Source organism: Eutrigla gurnardus (genome assembly GCF_963514095.1).
Source record: "Eutrigla gurnardus genome assembly, chromosome: 19".
NCBI classification, from domain to species: Eukaryota; Metazoa; Chordata; class Actinopteri; order Perciformes; family Triglidae; genus Eutrigla; species Eutrigla gurnardus.
In genome coordinates, this window is record NC_139930.1 from 18682448 (window position 1) to 18705808 (window position 23361).

At 41.7% G+C, this 23361-nt stretch overlaps 1 protein-coding gene across 1 annotated transcript; it reads left to right on the top strand.

Annotated features, from left to right (window-relative positions):
• Window positions 1-31: 31 nt before the first annotated feature.
• ttll11 (tubulin tyrosine ligase-like family, member 11) lies at window positions 32-17249 on the top strand. Its single transcript, XM_084035178.1, has 10 exons — window positions 32-1135; window positions 4847-4946; window positions 5321-5454; window positions 7279-7569; window positions 7677-7961; window positions 8639-8734; window positions 8821-8933; window positions 13607-13849; window positions 14404-14510; window positions 16140-17249. The coding sequence occupies exons 1-10, from the start codon at window positions 620-622 to the stop codon at window positions 16454-16456; spliced, it is 2202 nt and encodes a 733-aa protein (XP_083891304.1). The 5' UTR covers window positions 32-619; the 3' UTR covers window positions 16457-17249.
• The last annotated feature ends 6112 nt before the right edge of the window (window positions 17250-23361 follow it).

Sequence of the window (23361 nt, forward strand, 5' to 3'; positions counted from 1 at the left end):
GGACAGCGGGCCGGTCCTCCTCCTCCTCCTCCTTCTGCTGCTTAACAACGCCGGGGATGGTAACAACACAGAGGGACGGCAGAGGGAGAGCGCATAGCGGGCATCGTTTCAACGCCGGTCACCGCTAGAAAAGTAGATAACGGTACGCCTAAGGTAAAGTCTGTCACGAGTTAAGCGTCAACGGCTAACTTGAGTTAGCGTATGTTAGCTTAAACGCTAAGTGAAGTTTGACAGGCTAGCGCCAGGGTTAGCTATATTCAAGTAGCTAGCTCTCACTAAGCAAGCTAGGATAAGTCAGTCAACGGCAGCCTGTTAAGATCTGCTGGCCTTGGTTTTTTACTTTATTGAAATATGTTGGCAACAAAAAAAGGCGTTAGCTAGCGTTTATTTCGGGTAACGTTAACTAGATAACGTTAAAAAAGGCTGTGAATATCTCGCCGCTTCTCCGTTTTGGGAACCTGACGGAAACCAAACCAAAAGAAATGGTTTTACTACTTAATTAGCCATTTAAGCTAGCAATGCGTTCAACGTTATTTCAGGGTAACGTTAGCTTAGCCCCCCCTTCCTCCCTCCGCCTCCCCCCTTCTAACGGCAGCTCCACTCGTAGCGTTTTAGCATAATGAGTGATCGTTATGTAAAAGTGGAGATTCAAGTGGAGGAGATGAAGGCGTTTGGAGAGGACGCGGGGGAGGAGGAGGAAGATGAGGAGGAGGAGGGCGTGGTGGACGCCGAGGAGCAGGTGCTTCTTCCTCCTGCTTCTGTCTCACCAGACCCAACAGCCTCCATCACCTGCAGACACAGGGGCAAAAGTCGAATTAAGCTGGCCAAAGACGCCAAGAACAACCCCTCCTCCTGTGGCAAGCGCACCTCGGATGTGTCCATGCATCACGGCTCTCTGGTCGTTTCTGGGAAGAACCTGAACAGACCGGGGCACGAAGGGACACTTCACATCAAGGGGACTGGGAAAATCCTGCAGGGCAAATCAGAGACTAATGGGAACTACGTGACCATCCATCCATCCAAAAACACTCAAGAAACTCGGCGTAAGAGGAGGCCGGTGACGGTGGACACGGCGAAAGCCAAAACTTCATCGGAGGCACTGAAGATAAGCATCAAGCAGCTGAAGTGGAAAGAGGTGTGTTTCTTCTTTTTCTTGTTGTTTTGTTTTATACATATAAAACACTATGTTTGTTTAACAAAGCGGTGCGTGACTGGATCCAGAGGAGATCCCGGACATCAGTTAGTGTTTCATTCGGATGACTACCAGCTTAGGGATTGGTCAAAACTCTTGTCTAACTGTTCCTTCAACTATGTGCCATCAAGAGCCATAAACAGCAGAGGCAAGACAAGGGATGTGATGAGCTGGACGGGTTTGGAGAGGTAACATGTAAGCAAAGGCTCTGCACATAGGAAGGCCAACAATGCACATCTGCTGCAGCACCATTAACTTACTGTGATAGACACTGATATAATATCACCTGTTATTTTTGAATTTGATCATCTTATATGTTGTTCTTTTTCTCTTTATCCTAAATCTGAGATTGTATGAGAGGCAGTGTTTGAAAAAAAAAAAAAAAAAATGCAAAGATTTTCAGCTTGTTGGAACTGCAATTTGGAGTGTTATGATTTGCATGAAGGTTGTGGATGCTCAAACCTAAATTACTTATTTGTTTAATAAATAATAAGAATTCATTTTATTAAAGGTCACCTTACAGTTTTAAACAGGCAAGTACAGTTAAAACAAGCAAAAATAAAAATAATAAATTAAATGAAAATCAAAATATCTGGGATAATTGGGATAAGCCAGTCATGAACAGGTTAATGCAAAATGTGAAAACAGATTATAAAGACTATTATATTTAAACCTGCAGCACCTTATTCACAGCTTTGCACCTTTTTGAAATATATTAATGTACTTGTCATAAAGTATTCATACAGTGCTGATTTGACAGGGAGAAGGTGAGGGAGTTGACTCCCATGACGTGGGATTGTTTCCCCTCGTCTAAACATAGTATATTGATTAATCTGTCCATCCACTTAAATAGTATGGATAACTGTCGTTGAGCATTAAAGGTGCATAACACGAGGTCGGGAGCATTTCGGTCGCCTCTCAGCATGACAGCTTGTAGCTTATGGCGCTAAACAGTGCTAACAGTACAAACTATGGGAAACAAGCTAACAGTACTGCAACGATGCTGTCGGTCCTGACAGGCATTATCAGCTGTAATCACCGTTATCAGAGCAGCTGTGAACTCAACATGTACAAACATGCACTAAAAGCATGCACAGCTGGCCCGGCTGTGCAAACAAACACACGATTACTGTTATTAGAAATGACGCCACAGTATCTTTACATAGCAAATAGTTGTTTGCTGTTATATTAATGCTATTAATGTCGTATATTGCTCCTTTAATTTATTTATCATCTATTAACAGGAGGAATGGATCAGTGTGGTCACCATCTTGTCAGGCTTAGTCTTGTCATATGTATTTTTTTTATATTTTTATCTGGTTTGTGTGTGTCCCATCATGCAGTAGGCTAAAAGTCAAGCTAATCATTAGCACACAGAGGCTATGCAATCAGTATTCACGTTAATATTAACGTTACTTGCATAATATGTGCAGCACCTGCATATATGTATAATCGTTATGAAGAGCTCAATTAAACTGTAAATAAAAAGTACATTGAAAATGAAGTAATCAATCAAGAAAATAAACTGCAGATTAATTCATTAGTTGCAGCTCTAATTTAGAATATGGTGGCTTGTTATCATTTCCTATTGATTTATTTATTTCCAATGTCCCCGTCACAGTTTTGAAGAAGTAATTGATTGAAAACTTGGCACGTAGTTAATTAGATGACACGATCAACCTTATCCCAGCCACAACCCGACACTGGCAGTTCCAACGCCAGCCGATGTCTAAAATTACTGCTGATGGATGTGGATGAAAGTTGTTCTAAATGAAAAGCGACAACATTAAAATATTCATAAGAGGGCTAATTGATCCACCGCTCTTCTTTCTCTGAGCACACAAACGCCATCTGGTCAACTTTTGAACGTGATGCCATTTATTACCTGACTATCGGCCATTATTTACAGGCTCTCCATTATGCATGTGAAGTAAAGAAGGGCAACACGATGAGACCTGTGAGGTAAAAGACTCTGCTCATGGCCGGTGACCACACAGTGACACTTAAACCCTGTCAAGGCTGCTAGACAGAAGGCCTATACGTTTCCACGCTTTGTCCTCGCCGTGCACCTCCAACACAGTCAAGGGCGCTATAGATCCCGTGCCTTTTAATTTGAAAGTGCCTTTCAACGTGTTTGAAACTCCAGCAGCGTTGTTTCTAATACAATGAACATTAATTGGATGTAGCACTTTAATATGTTTACAAAATAGGACGTATATGAAGACATTCCAGTGATTGATGAGTTTTGTCCATTAACATCCAAATTACTACGCGTCTACATCTGCAGGGTTTCTGGCCTGAGAGACAATCTGTCAACTGACTTTCAACATATGGCATTCTCTTACACGGAGGGAAATGATTAGCCTTAAGCGCCTCTAATCCGATAGACTTTTAGTCCTCTTTGAGGTAGAGAGAGAATGGCAGGCCCGACAGTCTGAGTGACAACTTCGGGAAAATAAGACTCATAACCATGCGTTTAATCATGAGCTTGGCATTTTCATTAGGATTCTACGAGGTAAGTAAGTTCGGAAAGGCCTGCCACCTGGAGGTTACCATCGTTTGAGAAAATAATAACCGGTCAGTCTAAGTGAGATTATAATTGCTTTTGCATGACAGATGTGCTGCGACCTGAAATATCCTGTATGTGGCTGCATTTGTGCAACATTAGCTAAAAATGCAATACATTGTCCTTTTTTGGCATGAGAAAAGTATTCTCATCCACGAAGTGGCTCAGGAAAACGAACTTTGTGATCATCTCCACAACATTGGGTTGAAAGTGTTTGCATGTCTATCACCATGCATACACAAGAAGGCTGAGTTTTGGGGTCTGATCCCTCAAATCTACTCAAATTAATTTGCCCTCCTTTCTCTGATGCGATTACACAGGTTTACGCTGGCATCTGTGTGGCAGTATTTATAGCAGGTCTTGGCTGTTAAGAGCAGGGTTTCCCTGTTTCACACGCTCTCATGCTTACTCGCTGTCAGAGATCTTATAGCCAGGTAATGGCTTGGCTGGTATGAGCGTAGAATATAGAAGTGGTGACGAGACGATAACATATAGTGTTGAACTTCCCGTGCAACATATAGAGTAGTAAAGAAAGAAATAACTCAATTCTCCCCAGCTCAATGTGAACCGTGTCAAAGTTTTCATATATTAATGAGCTGGGTGGAAATCAGGGAGTGCATCTTCAATGAATTATTCAGATCTGTTTCAGCAGCTTATAAGGATGAAGAGAGACTATAAAAAATGATACGGAAAGACAGTAACTTTTGTTTGAAATGCACATTTAAGAAGCATATATAAGATATGTAGTTCAAGCAGGAATAGAGGTGTAGTAGATAAAAGCTGTGCCTTCTGTCAGTACGATTTCTTAGCTCACTAATACCTTTTTATAGTATCACTTCCTCTTTTCCCAGATCATCACAACAGAACACACACTGCCGAGTACCGTCTTTAGGCAAGATTATCCCTGCACTCCGGGATCACCAGAAGTACACCCTGCCAGTGTCAAGAGTCATGTTAACAGATTAAGCCTTCACTCTCGGTTTCAGATGCCGAAAAATGTGTGATTTTGAAATCAGTGATAATCTTTCTTTTTTGTTGTTGTTTTTAATCACCCTTTATTCCCCTGTTACTGTTCACTCTTTCCTCAGTTTCCTATGGGAAGACGAGCAGCCTGTGATATCTATTGGCATGGCGTTTCCTTCCATGACAATGAAAATATCGTCTCAGGGCAGGTGAACAAATTCCCAGGTATTTCCCCTCCTCTGCCGCTCTTCCATTCTTTTTACCTTCTGTTTATGTAAAGCACTATGCAGGTGCTTGTCGACCTGTAGCTGAGGAGATGCCTTATGTAGTTAAACCCTGACTCCAATGCAATTGCATAATAATCATTACTACAGTATATAGACCCTAGAGATGGTTGTATTTACCCTTTATGATACAGTTCACGTGTCATATTGAATTATTTCTCCTCACAAGGTCATGTCTGTTTGCCTTCCTTCTAATCCTCCTGGAAATATAACTTCCTTTTTGATTACTGCCTCCCGAGTGCATTTTTATTGATCTCTTCCATGCCAGCTCCCTTTCCATTTATTGTAACTGAAGCGGTGCTCTGTGCATTGCAGGAATGATTGAAATGCTGAGGAAGATCAACCTGAGTCGGGCAGTGCGGACTATGCAGGACTTGTTCCCAGAAGAGTACGACTTCTATCCCCGTTCCTGGATCCTGCCTGAGGAATGCCAGCAGTTTTCCACCCAGGTAGAGTTGCATAGCAACAAGTGTAATAATAGCAGATACGACGCTTGGAGGTTTTCTTTGGATTCATTTAGATATGAATGTATGTGTAAAAAAAGGGCATCATTTATAAGTAATAATAGGTGGTTTTTATGTTTGGCCATGACGGCACTATATTAAAGTTGCAGACAAAAAAACATCGCCAAAAATAAAAATAATTAAAAAGGCTAAAATAAGCTTAAACGGACACAATTAGCAAAATAGTAATTTAACACAGATAAACAATAGTGTTAGCAGCAGCATAAGCACAGGTGCTACTAATATCATTAATGATGGCTGCATCCATTTAAATGCCCCGATAAGCCATGCTAGTAAGTCACCTTGCATGACCGCGTGGCCGTTGACCAGGAACAACTAAATGGAATGCAGCCATCATTAATGTCATTAGACAGACCATTTTAAGTGGATTGCACTGAAAACATAAAGGCTTCTTTTTTTTTTCTTCTTTTTTTTTTATCTCTGCTCTTATATTTGGAAAGCAGGTTATGTCTTGATTTAGTCTAATATTGTAGATAAAAAGTGCAAGATAACTCCAAAGAAAAGACGGCTCTGAAAAGTGAAGTCAGTGTTTTGTTTTTGACGTTTTGCTTCCTTTTAAAAACATATGCTGAAGTTCAATGTTTTGTAGTCCTAGTGCTCTTTTCTCTCCATCCACTGTTAGAACTTCCCACCATGCAACACTGCAACAGTAGTGTTGGAGTAATGGAAGACAACTGTAATTTCTTTCATTCTAGTGTAACGGGCTTACTTCACTGATCGTGCCCCTTGAGGGGGGAAAGATTAATATTACCCTTTATGGTCATCCAACTCTCCTCAACACATGGTTGAATCTAGTGGGATTAATCTTGAAAAGGAAATGCAGTATTGAGTGATTAGACACGTACGACATGGAGGGAGGGACGTCAGGAGAACAGGGGAAGAAGTGTTAAATACAGTGCTATAATGAACTGATAACTCACAAATCTAGATAAATACTATGTTAAACAATTCAGGAGGAAAGTTGCTTCACCGAATGGCGTAGGTGGCAGTTAAATGTTTAATGCAATTGCATGGCCAGATTGTCAATAATTCAATGAGATCATATATATATATATATATATATATATATATATATATATATATATATATATATATTATATTATGTCCAGCAGGGGGCACCAGATTATCACTGTTTACATTCCAATCTGGTTTACCACCAGAGAAAACTGAAAGGCACAAAATGGAGTTTTATTCTCTAATGTTGTGTATGTCACAGTGTCAAGGATGAGACATTAAATAGTCAACATTAAGAGTATGACATGAGCAGAAATCGAACTAAAACAGAAACGAAAGGTGTCGAATTGGTAACATTCCTAACAGTTGAATGAAAGGTACGCTTGAATGATGGGTGTCGTTACGTTTGCAGGCAGAGATAAAGTCCAAGTGAATTTATGTAATGTGTCATGAGTCGTTGAAGAAAAGTAAAATAAGGGAATCTTTTCAGCCATATTGCACAGTAAGTGACTCATCAAGAATTCAACTGTGGGATTAGGGGAGCTGCAATTTGTTTTTTTAAACGTCCACATCAGATGTTGTTTTTCTCTCCCACCAGTCTTCAGTAAACGATTTAAAAAATACATTAACCCCTTCTTGCATAACAGCATATGATATACAGAGCACATTCTACCTCTAACTTAACAGTTGCTATGTTTTTTTGTTAACCTTCATCATGAATCTGAATGAGATATATAAGGAAACCTGTGTGTTACCAATAAGCCTCATCCCTTCTCACCCCGACCTCTGCTACAGATTCGCATGGTGAAGGAGAACGATGCGACGGTGAACCCCACCTTCATTGTCAAGCCTGACGGGGGCTCTCAGGGGGACGGCATCTACCTCATTCGTGACCCCGGTGACCTAAAGGTCGTGGTGGGTTCACAGGCCAAACAGGCGGTCGTCCAGGAGTACATCCAGAAGCCGTTGCTCATCGACAAGCTCAAGTTTGATATCCGCCTCTACGTGCTGTTAAAGTCCTTGGAGCCGCTGGAGATCTACATCGCCAAGGAGGGCCTGACACGCTTTTGCACCGAGCCTTACCAGGTAGCCATGGCGACGCCGACGGGACTACTTCACTCTGAAGCTGCTGGAACATATATCTCCTGCTTTTATAGCGTATCATTAAGGCCACTCTAATTGTGATTGTGTAGGAACCGAGCCAGAAGAACCTGAACCATGTCTTCATGCACCTGACCAACTACTCCCTCAACGTCCACAGCGGCAACTTCGTCCACTCGGACAGCCAGAGCACAGGCAGCAAGCGCACTCTCTCCAGCGTGCTGTACAGGCTGGCGGCTAAAGGCGTAGACATCAAGAAGGTGTGGTCGGACATCATCGCTCTCGTCATCAAGACGGCCATCGCAGTCGTGCCTGAGCTTCGAGTCTACTATCAGGCTGATATACCACCCGGCAAACCGGGACCCACTTGCTTCCAGGTGGGTAAGCGGGTAAAATCCATCCATAAATCTGTTTAACAAACCAGATTCAGGCATTTTCATCCACTTTAAAAGTAATCCTCGTCATCTGCACAGTGCAAACAGAGACTGCTCGTAGCCAAAGACGCCTGATGTTTGATGATGCAGATGTGCCAGAACGTAAACAAAGAGGCTGTGAGCTTAAAAAAAGTTCAATATTCGGACGTTCCGTGAGGTCCATCCTGAATAACTTTTCATTTCTTTTCACCGTTTGTTGTGCACGACTCGAGCCTGACTAATCTTCCTGGCAGTGTGTGAACTTTGACAATAGCCTTGAATCTGTTGGAGTTAGTAACTGAGATGTGGATTCACATTTTATTTTTCATAGACACTTCAAACTAACTTTACTTGTTTTTCATCTGGGGCTCCTCCTTGCATGCAACCTCTTTCGTTTTTAAGGTACAATGTGTAGAATTAAGGAGCTCTTTTGGCAGAAAAGGAATATAATAAGTATGTTTCTCTTTTGTGTATAATTACCCGAAAAATAAGAAAATCTTGTGTATTTGTTGCCTTAGAATGAGCCACTAGAAATGTTATAGTGTTCCATTAAAGTGGTGTTACACCCCTACTATACAGGCTACTTTATTCTAAAATATATTTTAAAAAAGTTTGTAATTAAGGCTGTTTTTATGTCTCAGATATTAGGTTTTGACATCCTGCTGATGAAGAACTTAAAGCCAGTATTACTAGAGGTCAACTCCAACCCCAGTATGAGAATAGAACATGAACAGGAGGTAAAAGTGAAGGTCAACATCAGTATTGTTATATTATTATTATGATAATTATTCACGTTGCTGTAATGTTTATCGGTTTGTCTCAGGTGGCACCAGGAGTGTTTGAGTATGTCCCCAGTCCGGTGGACGAAGAGGTCAAAGTGGGAGTGATCAGGGACACTCTGCGCCTTATGGACCCCGGCACCAGGAAACCTTCAATGTAAATACACACTAAACACACCGTTTGACCCACTCTTTGTCTGCCGGTTGTGAAGAGTCCACTTTAGAGGACTTGATACCTCACCGTGGCCATCCCTCCTCAGAGCCAAATCTCGGGAACCACTCAACAGCTCTCCATAAATCTGTTAAATGGAAAAATTAAATTCAGCTGAGCCAAGGTGGGAATTCACGCATTACTGTGTGGTGGCTCACTCTCTCTGGCTGACCAGCCCTGTGTGATGCCTGGCAATAAATCTCCTCCACTATTAGGGTTTGTCTCCCCCCCTCTTAATCTGTTTTTCTTCTATGACAAGAGGATTTACTGTTTCTATTCCACCACCATCTCAATCCCCCCCCCTTGCTTTCCATCGTTCCCTCACTTCTTTCCTCTCCAGATTATCTTCCATATCAGATATTTGATGATAGCTTCTCGGGGGATAATACCCATTTAACTATTACATTCAGGAACGGTAACACATGGATATAATGCGCCTATAATAAGTCTAATCCTTGTCCCTCCCGCATTGCTATGTTTTCATCTAGCTTGAATCAGCAGAACCGTATCTTGTACTTGTCTGCGGATGAATTACAATGCAGTATAATGTAGCATATACACATTTAGAATTCTGCTTCTTTAATTCCTATACACCCCTAATCCTTTAATCTAATGTCCCTCATGCTTTTTTATGTTGACTTAGACCTCAGGCTAGTTGGTGAGGTTTGCTGAAACCTTTTTATCTGTAAAAAAATATCTATATTTTTGTAATAAATTAACCATTTTAGTGCTTTTTCAAGCAAATTATTAAAATTGCAGAGACAAAATAAACAACTTGAAGATTTCCGATGGGCATTTTTCAGGGATTTTCTGACATTTTATAGACTGAATGATTAATCGATAATGATAAGTCACAACTAGGCAGAAAATGTAGCTAAGTTAGTTTGCTATTAGTCCTAACATTGCATATATAAGAAGTTTCACCTGTATACAACAATCTTTGAGTGATTTTTAACATGACAACTGATTTTTAAGCAAAGTGAAATATTTAATTCTTCAGAAAATATAATATCTGATATAATATTTACATTATTTGATTGTTATCACTGTGTGTTTTACTGTTATAGCTAGTCGATCTGGAGCTAGTATTAACTATTTGATATAATCTAGTTAAAGTAATCAGTTTAGTGGTTTAGTCCAGGGGTTCACAAACTTGTGTTTGGGCATATTCAAAGTATCATAAGATAGGATCCACCTAAGAATCTAAAATAGTGAGCCATGCTAACACGATTAATGCAAAATGCACCGACAATGTGATCACTGATGACAAAACTAAATCCAGCGGCTGATTGAGGGGAAATAACCGTGTTGACAACAATTGTTTAATCATTAAAACAAGACGGTGAAATCAGTTTTTATGCTACGTTATCATCGGATAAAATAAGTCTTTGGGGATACCAGTGGATTAAAACTTTATAATAACTTTTATTAAGAAAAGATGTGATTTAAGCTTCCATTCATATGCATAGGGTTATATTTTAATGAGAAAGGTCTGATTTGATTTCTTTTTCTTCTGCAATCTTTCCGAATCATTAACAAGCAGTCTTTTGGAGCACAAACAAAAATGTTCCCGACATCGTTACCGGGGGGGGGGGGGGGGCTGGGGGATTTGTTTGCTGCACAGATGGTGCACTCGTAAGGAAATGTACTTGTGTTGTGGTCTCTGACAGCTGTTCTGCAGTGGGATGGATGGGATCCAGTCAGTCAGAACGCAGAGTTTAGACTGGAGTTACCCCCCAAACCCACCCGCACGAATTTGACTTGTCAAGATGAAGTGAAAGAGAGCCGAGAACCGACCAGGCACGCGATGCAAAGGTGCACTTGAGTGAAAGAAGGGGTTGTTGTTTAAAGGAGACGGAGTGAGACTTTATATAAAAGAGATGGGTAAAAACAAACAGGGGGAACAAAGGTGAGGAGTATGAATAGATGAGGAATGTTATGTGAGTGACTCAGGCATGTACTTCTTGCACACAGCTCATTAAACATGTGCATAATGTCTCTGTGGGTGATTTATGAGCCATTATGAGAGCTGTGGGTGAGAACATAAAGCTGATATTCCTCGGCACCCATTTCTTAAAGTTGGACACGATTACTAAAGCATCATCTGCATAGAAAATGATGCATGCCGAGGCGGATTAAAGTAGTTTGAACTATGTGTCCAAAATTGAGTGATTTTAAACTTTGTCTCCTCTATGGAAGCTTTGAATTAAATGTTGAACCCCCACTGTATTTTAGCTCCTTTATTGGACTCTAAAATATCTGTTACTTTATTCATTAAAATCTCCACATTGTCCACCGGCTAGTTGCTATGACTGTGTGCCGTTTGGTGCTGAGCAGGCAGCCGGTCTGTAGAGCTTTTAAACATGTCACTATGAGAGCTGTCAGAGTGAACCAAAACGGTTAAGTTGCAGTAATGAGCTGAAACTCACTGTAAAAGCTCCATAAAGCCGCGGGGGAGCTGCATTTCCAGGTGATAATTCCCTGTAGGTTCACCTTTCATAAAGTCACATTTTAACATTGTCAAACCAGAAAACGTGGAGAGACGTTTTACTTCTCATCATTCACACACACATCATGCGTTTCCTTGTGGGAGACTAGTTTGTTCTGTGCATGTTTTTGGAGTATGACTCACGCTCTGAGACGGCTCAGACAATAAATCCTCATTTCTGTAATGGAGATAAGTGTGGGGACGCACTTTTCTTTTCATTGACACATCTGGCACCTTTTTTAAAGACCTTTTGAGAGTGGGTAAAGGCTTTTGAAGAATTATCCACCAGGAGGACAGAAATAGCATTTTCCCGCCTGGTAATGACAGCTAAATTAGCCCTAGCCCTGCTCGCGTACACTCCACTACCGTTTGGCACCAGGCCTCGGTATGTCTTTTTTAATAACCTGCCATTCTTCACCTTTTACACTCCCGCTCTGTGGCCATCATTTTCTCCTCTTCTTCGTCTGCTGGGAGTGTGTGTCGACATTCCCCTCGCTGTCTGTCTGTCTGTCTGTCTGTCTGGCAGCCTCTGTTGAAGTCCGTTTTTAGCCGAGCCCGTCCTGCCTAAATACATGTGGGTGGTGTCCTTCTGGCTGCTGAGGGATGATTGATTCTATTAAACATTCAGCAGTGCTCTCTCAGTGCCATTCACACTGCTTACTAATTCATGGACCAAAACTGCCACATAAAAGCCAACCCTACTGAATCCCCTCGACGTGAATGTACCTTTTGTGTGTCTCGTTGTTGCGTGTGTGTTATGTAGTGACCATAAGAGTTGTCGTGTTATAGATTCACATAGGTGTTTTCTACTTATCCTCGCCGATGAGACCCCTGCTCAGGTTGCCACGAAGGGGGAATTAATTCAGGTCGTTGCACTCGGAGAAGTAATAAAAAATGATAATGGTGTAATTGGTGCTGCCCTGCGGGAATCTGTGCAGCACAGCTAGCAGGAGAGGGGAGGGAGATGTCAGTCAAACCCGGCGTGTGCACACCCACATATTCCTGAGGGGTAAAAAAAAAAAAAAAACGCACAGAAACGCATGAGTCCTCTTCGTTTTCTATGAGAAGCAGCAAATCCCTCGGCGAAGAAGCACGATGGGGAGGCTGATTGTGAGTGACGGGCAGAGAGAAGTTCAAATAACTAACCTAAAAGAGGTGGAAAACGGTGGCATGGCAACCAATCACACTTACATAAATGTAATGTGATTTCATTGTGGTCGGAGATGGCAGCAGTATGTTGGATTTGGATTCTACTTTGATTCTCTGGAAATCGCTTTGACTTAAAGGTACCCTGTGTATTTATTTTAACCTATATTAGGACTGTAAAGCAAAGTTTGGGTCCTTGTTTTGTTCGTATGTGTATTACATGCACATTTCTAAGGTTGGCGCTAATGCACCAAGAAATTTAGCAAATGTTGCTTAAATATTCAGGGAAGAAGAAGATGGCAAGTTAGCAAACATGGGTGTAAACAATTAGAGTTTCAAGTTGAATCTAAGCAGGATTTTGTTCAAGGGAAGCATCTAATGGATGAAATATTTCATACGGCTACGAGTTCTAGAGGAGCCAAGTTTTATTTGTTTGCAAATCTAACCACGAGATGCCATTAAATCCTTCCCACTGGACTTTTTAACAATCGAATTTCTCTTCACAAGAATTTATAAACTGATATCTGAATGCTAAATGTTTTAAAACCCTTAGCGCGTAGATTTATTGTGCTTCTGATGCATTTAATGTTGTGGATGTAAACACAAACCATAAAAAAAAGTTTGTTTGGAGGGCTGTGAGATTGAGGGAATGAAAAGAGAATTATTTATCCTTCACACAACATTATTCTTCCAGTTTCTCCTGCCAAGCCAGGCTGTAAGCGCAAGGCTGAAATGAAAATCTCGGTGCCTTTTATCTACCTCAGGTGATGTGTAGCTCAGCTGACAAAAGCTCTCAGGGTTGGCCTTGTGTTCTCGTGCTTCAGCACCGCAGGGCTCGAAGGCTATTACTGAAGCCTGCTGCTGGACAGCACAAAAAGCAGGAAATGTTAGGACTTTTGTAGCCTTTAAATCTCCACACTGCTATATATAAAAAAAGAAAATGTTGTGCAGTTGTATGCATTGTAATGTTGTTTCTGTTGTACAGTTCCCAGCTGAGGGCCGGTGGGCTCGACCCCGGGGAGGAGATCCCCATGGAGGCGGAGACCCAAACGAGGAGCCCAGACGAAGGAGCGCTGCCCTCGCTGTGTCTGAAGCAGGTCTACCCCAAGTACACCAAACAGTTCAACTACCTGCGGCTGGTGGAGCGGATCGCCACGCTGTTCATCCGCTTCCTCGGGGTCAAAGGCAACATGCGACTGGGCCCCACCGCCTTCCGGACCTTCATCAGGTACGTCTTCCTGGGCTCCTCACGCTCACAAAAATCCAATTAAAACAAATTCATGGATACAAGGATAACATCGCATGCAAACTCGGTGTGAGCACTTTTTTAATTCACGAGCTATTTGGCTAGAAAGACAACAATTAACCATAATATCTCAGATTGACCTGTACTGCAGCCAGCCACTAGGGGGCAATCAAGATGTTTCGGCTTCACTTCTGGGAACTGTCTTGTGCCCATCTTCATACATCCTATGGTTACACCATCTTTTCTGTTAATCACATGGCCTGTGTTCTCCTTTAATATTTCAAACCAATAGGGAGAAATACATTTTTATATCACGATGGCGCCACAAAGCTTTGCAATAATTTGACGGAATACTGTTGACTTGTTTCCACAGAGCCAATCAAACATATATTTCCCCAAAGACCCTTTTCTTCCTTTTTTACTAATAAAAATGTAGTAAAAATACAAATGGAAAAAAAAATATATAATGAAATGAAATAAAACAGGGATGACTTTGAACATTCGGACTGACGGAAATATTTCTGGGTCGCTTTTAGGACCTGCAAGCTGAGCAACAGCAACTTCTCCATGGCTTCAGTGGACATCCTCTACATCGACATCACACGTCGTTGGTCGGGAACGTTGCCCGATTCTAGAGAAGCAGGTAGAACACACACACACACACACACACACACACACACACACACACACATGTAGAGGACAGGGAGCTGGGTATCCTTGAGACTGGGACCAAATAATGTGCTTGGAGATAATTGCTAGTCATTCTTTGTCAGATTCCTTTTGACACTGCGCTGCCGTAATTGAAATGAGCCGAGATCACGACGTGACAGCGAACTATCCGACATGAATTATTCAGACGTTGCACCTTGCGAGGAATGTTTGCGAGGCGAAGCGGATGGATGGAGATCACATGGACCGGGATGGAAGGGTCTGTACGGAGGAGACTGTGGGCTGAATGCAGAATGAGCTCATACGTATTCAGGGAGACGCAAGTGTCGAGGTCTGTTATTTCTGTGCGTGTGCTTCGGAGGATTTGTGGGGGGGGAACCAAGGCAGCGGCATCAAACGTGTCATCGCGTATTTACAAATTATGATGTTTTTATTTGCGGGGGATATGCAGCAAGGTTTTTAAAAGCAGACATGAAGGAATTTTATGCACCAGACGACTCTTTTGCGAACTGTCACTATTTTGACAGGGGAAGGCAAACTTTATTGTCTTCCGCAAAGCAACAGAAACTCTCCTTTTTGACAGGGCTCAACATAAAAAAACACACGATGCATATTTAAAACACATGGCTGTTAAAACAACAGGTTAGGATGCTAGTACTAGTACTATATGAATGTGTTCAGGGTGATGATAGAAGGGGGAATGAGGCCAGTGGGACTTTGTAGCATCAGAAATCAGAAATATTCCCACCTGAAGACCCAAGCAGAATCGAAAAGTTGCCCTTGAATAAGTTGTGGCGTGGATTAATGTGCAGCGGCGTTTTTTTCTTTCTGAATGATGCAGTACTGATAGCCTAGCACCTTCATGATGTGATTCATCTATTTAACTTTGTAGCATCAACCCAGTATCTGGAAGGATTGGTTGGAGGGGCTGAAAGGAGGATTAATTCCACAGCGAATTCATTATATATTATTTTTTTTCCCCCACTTCATAGATTCCTTTGCACATCTGTCTCCCTCTTGTAGATGGAGAATAATAGAGGCATCAGGAGTAAATATTAAGGAGACCTTTGGGCGGAGAAACCGGCTCCTGCTCTTGTTTTCTGAATACTTCATTGTTTTCTCGTTCATTGGTTGACCTTCAGTCGCGGTGACCTCGGCTCCCAAGGCAAACGCTGCAAATGATAAATTATAGATGATCAAATGGTCTCCTCTGATCATCTTCACCCCTCTGCAGCAGCAGCAGCCGTTCAGTAGCTTAATACGCTGGTTTTCTCTGCTCTTCGTGGTAAAAACATACAGTTGATATGTTAAGATTAATAAATATACACAAAGTATATTAATTGTTATTGTAGTGATCTTCAGATTTAAAATGTACACATCCCAAATGTACTTTAAGAAAGAACCAGGGCAACATGAAAATGTGTTCATGTTGCCTACATGCATTTAAAAATAGTTGCAGTAAGTCATATGTATATATGACATATCAAACATTTTTATTTTTTTATAGTCCATATAAAAACTCACTGTTGGCATTTTCATTTAATTTTTGCATTCTGCCTTTATTCCTCTTTATTGGCCTCACAGAATCCACTCTTCTTTGCAGGTATGGGACTCCAAGCGTTTGTGGAAGCCTTTTTCTACCTGGCAGGTCGCAGGTTCAAATCCCTGCCGCTGAAGGAGCAGGTAGCGTCTCTGCTGGAGCTGTGCCAGGCTCAGCTCGAGTCGCAGTCGGGCGTCGAGGAGAGGCGCTCGGTGAGCTGCAGCCGGGCGATGCCGCGAGCCGCCAAGTCTCAGACGCCGCACGGCCTCGCCAACGCTCAGCTCGGCTCCCCGGCTCCCCTGCGGAGGGCGTCCAGCCAGGACTACCGGCTGCATCAAAGACTCAAACCCCGCACACTCAGGGCCGCCGTGGAGAACTGATGAGAGGGAGAGGGGCCTCCAACTGGGCATCCAACTCTCAAACACTGCCTTTAACCTCCTCCACCACGAGAGCAGGGAAATTAGCTGTCCCTCTCTCACCGTTGCAGCTCTCGCAAGGGGGGAGAGATGGACTCGCTTGACCCCTGCTGGCTGACTGTTCTCAGCCTGATTGCTTTTTCTTCAGAGGAGGAAGATGTCCGCGGGGCAGGTTGGGGGACGAAGTAGAACGTGGGATCTGAGGAGGTCGGTGCATTTCTTCCTCCCCCTCCCGGGGTGAACATATAGGAAGAGCTTCCCTTTCACCTGTCTCTCGCAAACACCTACACTGAAACAAACTTTCTCTTCAGGGATAAAATTAGACTCTCCAGTTTGACACATCACACGCAGGTTAACGGGCGTCCTTCCTGTCTATTCTTGAATTTGCACAACTCTTTGATCTATTGCGTTTGCACAGAAATGGATGCGAGGGCTGACGGAGCATTTGCGTGGTGGGCATGTTGTGTACGTTTGAGTGCGTGTACTGTATTTTATTTATATTTAGCTCAACGGTGGAAGCCCACATGCAGCCAGCGGCTCGGCTGTGAATCCTCGCTCCATGAGCCCATTAGCAGATGAGTTAAGTGAATAAGTGTTGAAAGGGGGAAAAAAAGGCCACATATCCTCCTCTCAGTTCTGCAGCTATTCCAGCCAGGCAGCCGTCAGCACTTTTTTTTTGGACGATTACTTTGTAGCCACTCAATTGTCATCGGGATTTGAACTTTTTCGGAATAATTTGCATGGCACAATTTGATCGGATGCATCGTTTTTTTAATAAAACCTCATCCAATGTGTCACATGACTACACACAAGACCGGTCGTAGATCGTCGCTGTTTTAATTTGCTAACACTACACTTTCCTCGCTGAACGTTAATATTTTTCATTTGTATGTTTTCGTTTTTACACCGAGACTATTCAATGAATTTGTCACATGCAGACCAATGACCACTTAACGGCTCCACGGCAGCTGTTCAACGCAGTGAACGTTAAAAGATTTCTGCTATATGTGCTGTAGGACTCACATAATCTCTGCGGTATGTATTTGTCAACATGAAGTAGATTTATTAGGCTATTAAACAGTGATTGATCATTTGAATGAAATGTATTGGTAGCACTGCAAAAATAAAAGTCCTTTTGCTCTTTGAATTGAAGGTGTGTGTGTGTGTGTTGATGTTTTTCATGAATATATTTGAGATGTAACCTTCAGTCTTCTGTTTCTGATGTTTGAGCTCTAGTATTTTTAATCTTTATGGTTTTGAGGTATTTTTTTTTGGCCCGTAGGTCAACAGCTGAGGTGTCCTTCACCAGTCAAAGATATATTTTACCTCTTTAGCTTCCATTGAAATGTTAAACTGGTTCCACACGTCGGCTACATATTTAATAGCTCGTCCTTGACTTTGTTCTGTGGTGCAAATGAAAGAATCGTCTGAAGAAACATGTATTTATTGTAGTTTATATAGCAGTGTTTCCCCTACCATTGTACAAGGAGACCTGCCGCCAGGCCAAAAAAAATAAGCCACCTATCAATTCATTCATAAATCAATAATCATTTACATTAGGAGCGCCTCCGCGCAGCCAGTGGCGGCGCCAGAGTATTTTTTCTGGTTCAACTACGGTGGGGCTAACTCATACGACGGTGGGGCTCAAATCAATGTCAGAATTTCAATGTGAATATATAACAACACCCAGTGGCGCTGCCAGCCGGAATCCAGTACGCACTGGGAGGACTTTTTTTGAAGGTGGAAAAAAAAAATTGATGCTGCTGAACCGGGCCGGATGCAGCCGCATTTGAGAGGACGATCGCGCGTGTGTGCGCAATTACGCATAGCGTGTGTTGGCCCCTCTCCACTACACAATACAGCTCGGCTCTAGTCTCGTCACCTCTCTGCTGCTGAGCACTGTGGGCCGAGCCGATGCATGTCTCTCTCCCCGGGCCGGCAGAGTTATCATACCGTACTGTGCGTGCGTGTCCAAGCGTGTGTGTGCGTGCGTGGAGTGCTCACAAGCGTGCGCTTGAGTTTAGGTCGGGGATGGAGGGCACAAAAAACTATTTGCACCGGGGCCTATCACCATGATATACACTACTGATTTCACTGATACTGAAAACATTAGATTTTGTCTTAAAAAAGTATTTTTCCATTTGTTGTTGTATTTGCCGTTTCTGTGCGTACATTGAAATTGAATCCTGGCGGCGGCGCTGACAACACCCTCCCACAGCTATAATCACGCACACAGTGAGAGAGAGAGACAGAGACGACCAGCTTACTAACGTTAACTTAACGTGAGTGACTATAAGCCGCTAACGCGAACTGCTAGAGCCAGGTAGCTTACAAACTAGTAGCCTGCTGTCTCTGTGTCGAGCATACACTAAAAGCGGGCTCACATGAGTGACGTTGACGTACGGACAGTACAGTCTGTTAATGAACCCAGATCAGTGACAGTTGTCATCGCAGCTGCCTGAATGCCGTTACGACGTGACGTGGTGGTGCTGTTGAACTCCGCACTTTTCACATGGGAGAGAGGGGGATGTGACATGTATCAAAGGATCTCCAGCCGGGATTCGAATTTTGTCGATTTTTCACTTTTTTTCCGACATGCTATAGTATGACTTTTTTTTTCCCTGAAAAAGTTGACCATGGCTTTTTATGGCTGTTTTGGACTCACTACACTGAGACTAGGCGCGTCAAGCGAGATGAGCGATTTTTATGCCTTTTTAACAATTTTAAATATTTTTTTATGAATATATTCTGACTGACTTTTTTGTGAATTTTCGACGTGCTATAGTATGACATTTTTTTGGGGGGGGGGGGGGGGGGGGGGGGGGGGGGGAATATGACTAAGCCTTTTTATACTATTTTGCACTCACTACACTCCGATTTTGATTGACACGCAATATAGAAGCATATGTTAGGACTTTTACATCATTTTTACAACATTTTATGAATTTTGTCGATTTTTCACTTTTTTTCCGACATGCTATAGTATGACTTTTTTTTTTTTCCTGAAAAAATTGATCATGGCTTTTTATGGCTGTTTTGGACTCACTACACTGAGACTTGGTGCATCAAGCGATATGAGCGATTTTTATGACTCTTTAACAATTTTAAATATTTTTTTATGAATATATTCTGACTGACTTTTTCGTGAATTTTCGACATGATATAGCATGACCTTTTTTTAACAATATGATCAAGGCTTTTTTTTTTAAAGATTATTTTCTTGCATAGACACCTTTGTATTTAGCGGTGGATAGAGAGGAAACATGGGAGAGAGAGGGGGATGTGACATGTATCAAAGGATCTCCAGCCGGGATTCGAACCTGAGGCTGCTGCATATATGCAGACATGGGTAAATGGCATGCACTCTAACCACTCAACCACCTGCCTGCCTGCCATGAATAAGCCTTTTTATGACTGTTTTGGACTCACTACACTCAGATTTTGATTGACACGCGATATAGAAGCATATGTTAGGACTTTTACATCATTTTTACAACATTTTATGAATTTTGTCGATTTTTCACTTTTTTTCCGACATGCTATAGTATGACTTTTTTTTTTCCCTGAAAAAGTTGACCATGGCTTTTTATGGCTGTTTTGGACTCACTACACTGAGACTAGGCGCGTCAAGCGAGATGAGCGATTTTTATGCCTTTTTAACAATTTTAAATATTTTTTTATGAATATATCCTGACTGACTTTTTCGTGAATTTTCGACATGCAATAGTATGACTTTTTTTTTCCCTGAAAAAGTTGACCATGGCTTTTTATGGCTGTTTTGGACTCACTACACTGAGACTAGGCGCGTGAAGCGAGATGAGCGATTTTTATGCCTTTTTAACAATTTTAAATATTTTTTTATGAATATATCCGCACTTGAACTCTGCACTTTTCTTCGTTATTTTGTTGTTTATTTTTCTTGGTGGTTTTATGGTAGGGCTAACGGTAGGGCTGACACAATTCTTGATGGGGCTATAGCCCAACCAAGCCCCTCCCTGGCGCCGCCACTGCGCGCAGCACAGTAGACTTGCTCCGCAAGACGCGCGGCCGCAACAATCCTCGCCGCGTGCTCCCGCTACGTTCTTCTTCGTGTACTTTACGCGCTTGATGTTGTTCTGATGCCGCTCTGCCTCGTTAAACCACCACGATGTCGCTTTTTACTTTGAAAACACGGAAAGTTTACACTGTATTTTGTGTGAGCAGAACAGGACATGCATTTATAAGAAAAATGCCGCTGTGTGTCTCGGTCCAAAATCCGCTTTCCTCGCGCTGCCTGCTCGCACAGATCCGCTCGTGCGCACATTCGCTGATGCAGGTCGAGTGTTGTCGAGAAATATATGCAGAGACGGCGCTCCTTAAAAACAACATCCACCCATGCGTGTGTAGTATTAGGACGTAATGACGTATGTACAACCGGCTAACGGGCCAAAGCCCGTTTGGGCTGGAGCAGTGTGAATGCAAGCCGCGGGCGACCCCCCTGGGGCAATCGTGCTGAGGCACGCTACTGATTGCGCCCTTAGGCAGCCTATGTTAATAAAATGAGCTTTGTTTATTGATAAGCTGTGGAACTCTGAGTTAACCTATTTCTCCCTGAATTTCTATGAACTATTAGGCTGTTGAGTAAACCTATAACTTATATTTTACTTGATAAAATAAGATATGCACTCATATGTCGTTTTAGTGTTACAGTATCTGTAGCTATTAATGTGATGCTCCTCATTTTCCAGCCATATTTTTCCAGCCCCTAATTTTGGATCATTTCCATCAACCGGCACCTTAATAAGTCACTCTCTCCTTGAATCCTTGAAAACCTTGAATACACTCTGGTTGAACAAAAATGTTGAATGCAAATATAATAATTGCAGAATTGCAGACTGCTTGCTGTGCCACCTGACTTAATCCAACTGCACCAATACACCATCCCACGCGTCTCGTCTGTTTAGGGTTTTTTCGGTGGGTACCACCGGGCCTGAAAAAATTCTAGGGGAAACACTGTATAGTGCTCACATGGTGCATATTTCTAATTTTAACTGTAGTTTTCCAATTCTGGTTGGTAATAATTGCCTCTAAAATGTAGTGAATTTTAAAGAAAAAATACTTACAGTACTTACAACCTCCTAAAGTGTGCATAAAGGGCTGAAAATGTCTGTGAGAGAGCCCTCAAACACTCGATGATTTGACAGTGGGACGGCCCTTAACCCTCACAGACTTGTGAGTGTGAATATTGGGATTAAGCCAGTGACTCGCAGGCGATTGACCGTGGAATGATATTTACAAGGAGCAGGGAGAACACTTCATGGGAGCCACAGATCGTTAATTCAGTTCTTTCCCTGATAACTCAGCAGCAAGACAACGGAACCACACACTTTATGTGCTTGTGCATTAGATACGAAAGGAACAGACTTTATGGAACAGACTTTTTTTCATGACTTATTTTCGACTAACTATACTATGATTTTTTTTGACATACTATACTGACTTTTTTCATTACTTTTTTGCCCGAAAAACGTCATTGTATTGTATGTTGAAACAAGTCCTGAAGAAAAGTCATGTCGAAAAAGAAGAGTATTTTTCTTTTACATATACTGTTTTTTTTTACACATACTGTGACTTTTTTTTACATATACTGTGACCTTTTTTTTTTTTTACATAATTGACTTTTTTACATATACGGTACTATAACTTTTTTTTACATATACTGTGTTTTTTTTTACATAATTATGACTTTTTTACATATACTATAACTTTTTTTTTTTACATATACTGTGACTTTTTTTTTACATAATTATGACTTTTTTTAGAGATACTATGACTTTTTTTTACATATACTGTGACTTTTTTTTTTTACATAATTATGACTTTTTTACATATACTATAACTTTTTTTACATATACTGTGGCTTTTTTTTTTTTACATAATTATGACTTTTTTACATATACTATAACTTTTTTTTTACATAATTATGACTTTTTTAGAGATACTATAACTTTTTTTTTTACATATACTGTGACTTTTTTTTTTTTTTTACATAATTATTACTTTTTTTTTTACATATAGTATGACTTTAGCTTCTGCTCTTTGCTTACATGAGAGCGTAAGTACTGCCTGATTCCCACTGCAGCGCCGATTAAGAGTTAAAAACATTTTGATCTCATAAAGTCTTTGGTTCTATTTGGAAATCATGTCACCATCAACACGTGGCTGAATACGTGGCTTTGGTTGTTGTTTTTGATACTTTTGAGTTACGTGTGGGAGTTTTGGAGAGTAGCCTGTATTATTACCTTGATGTCCTAAATGAATACCTTTGGTAGCCCCAGGGAGCCAGTTCCACCTGGCCAAAGAAATAAGAATGCCTCATCGGGAGCCATTAACAACACAGGAGCTTTTCCTTTAAAATACACGAGAATCTGCTGTTAATGAGGTCCAGTTTCTCCATTTGATCACACTATATAAGAATACTGCATTTCTCCTGGTTTCAGCTATACTTAGAAACAAAAATGTGAGCATTTTTATATAACAATCAGCTCAATTTACAGCAACAGCTTTGTGAGAGAGACATTTTGCTCCAAATCCCCCACCTCCTCCCCCCCCACGGGGAATAACAATCAGGCAGTATGTAGGTCAGGCTTGCTGAGGAGAAGGCACTGCTCAAACCAGGCTGTCACATCTCTCCATCACACCCTCCACTCTGCCTTTGGACCTCCAGTCTGAGCATATGGTCTCTCTAGCTGCTTGTCATCTATCTAGGCCTGCTTGAGTATTTAATGAACATGTGATCCATCCTGCAACACATTCAAATCAAGCTTCATTTACATTTCATAACAAGAAAAACGCCAGCGAGGCCACGAGATACAGACAAGGTGACGAGA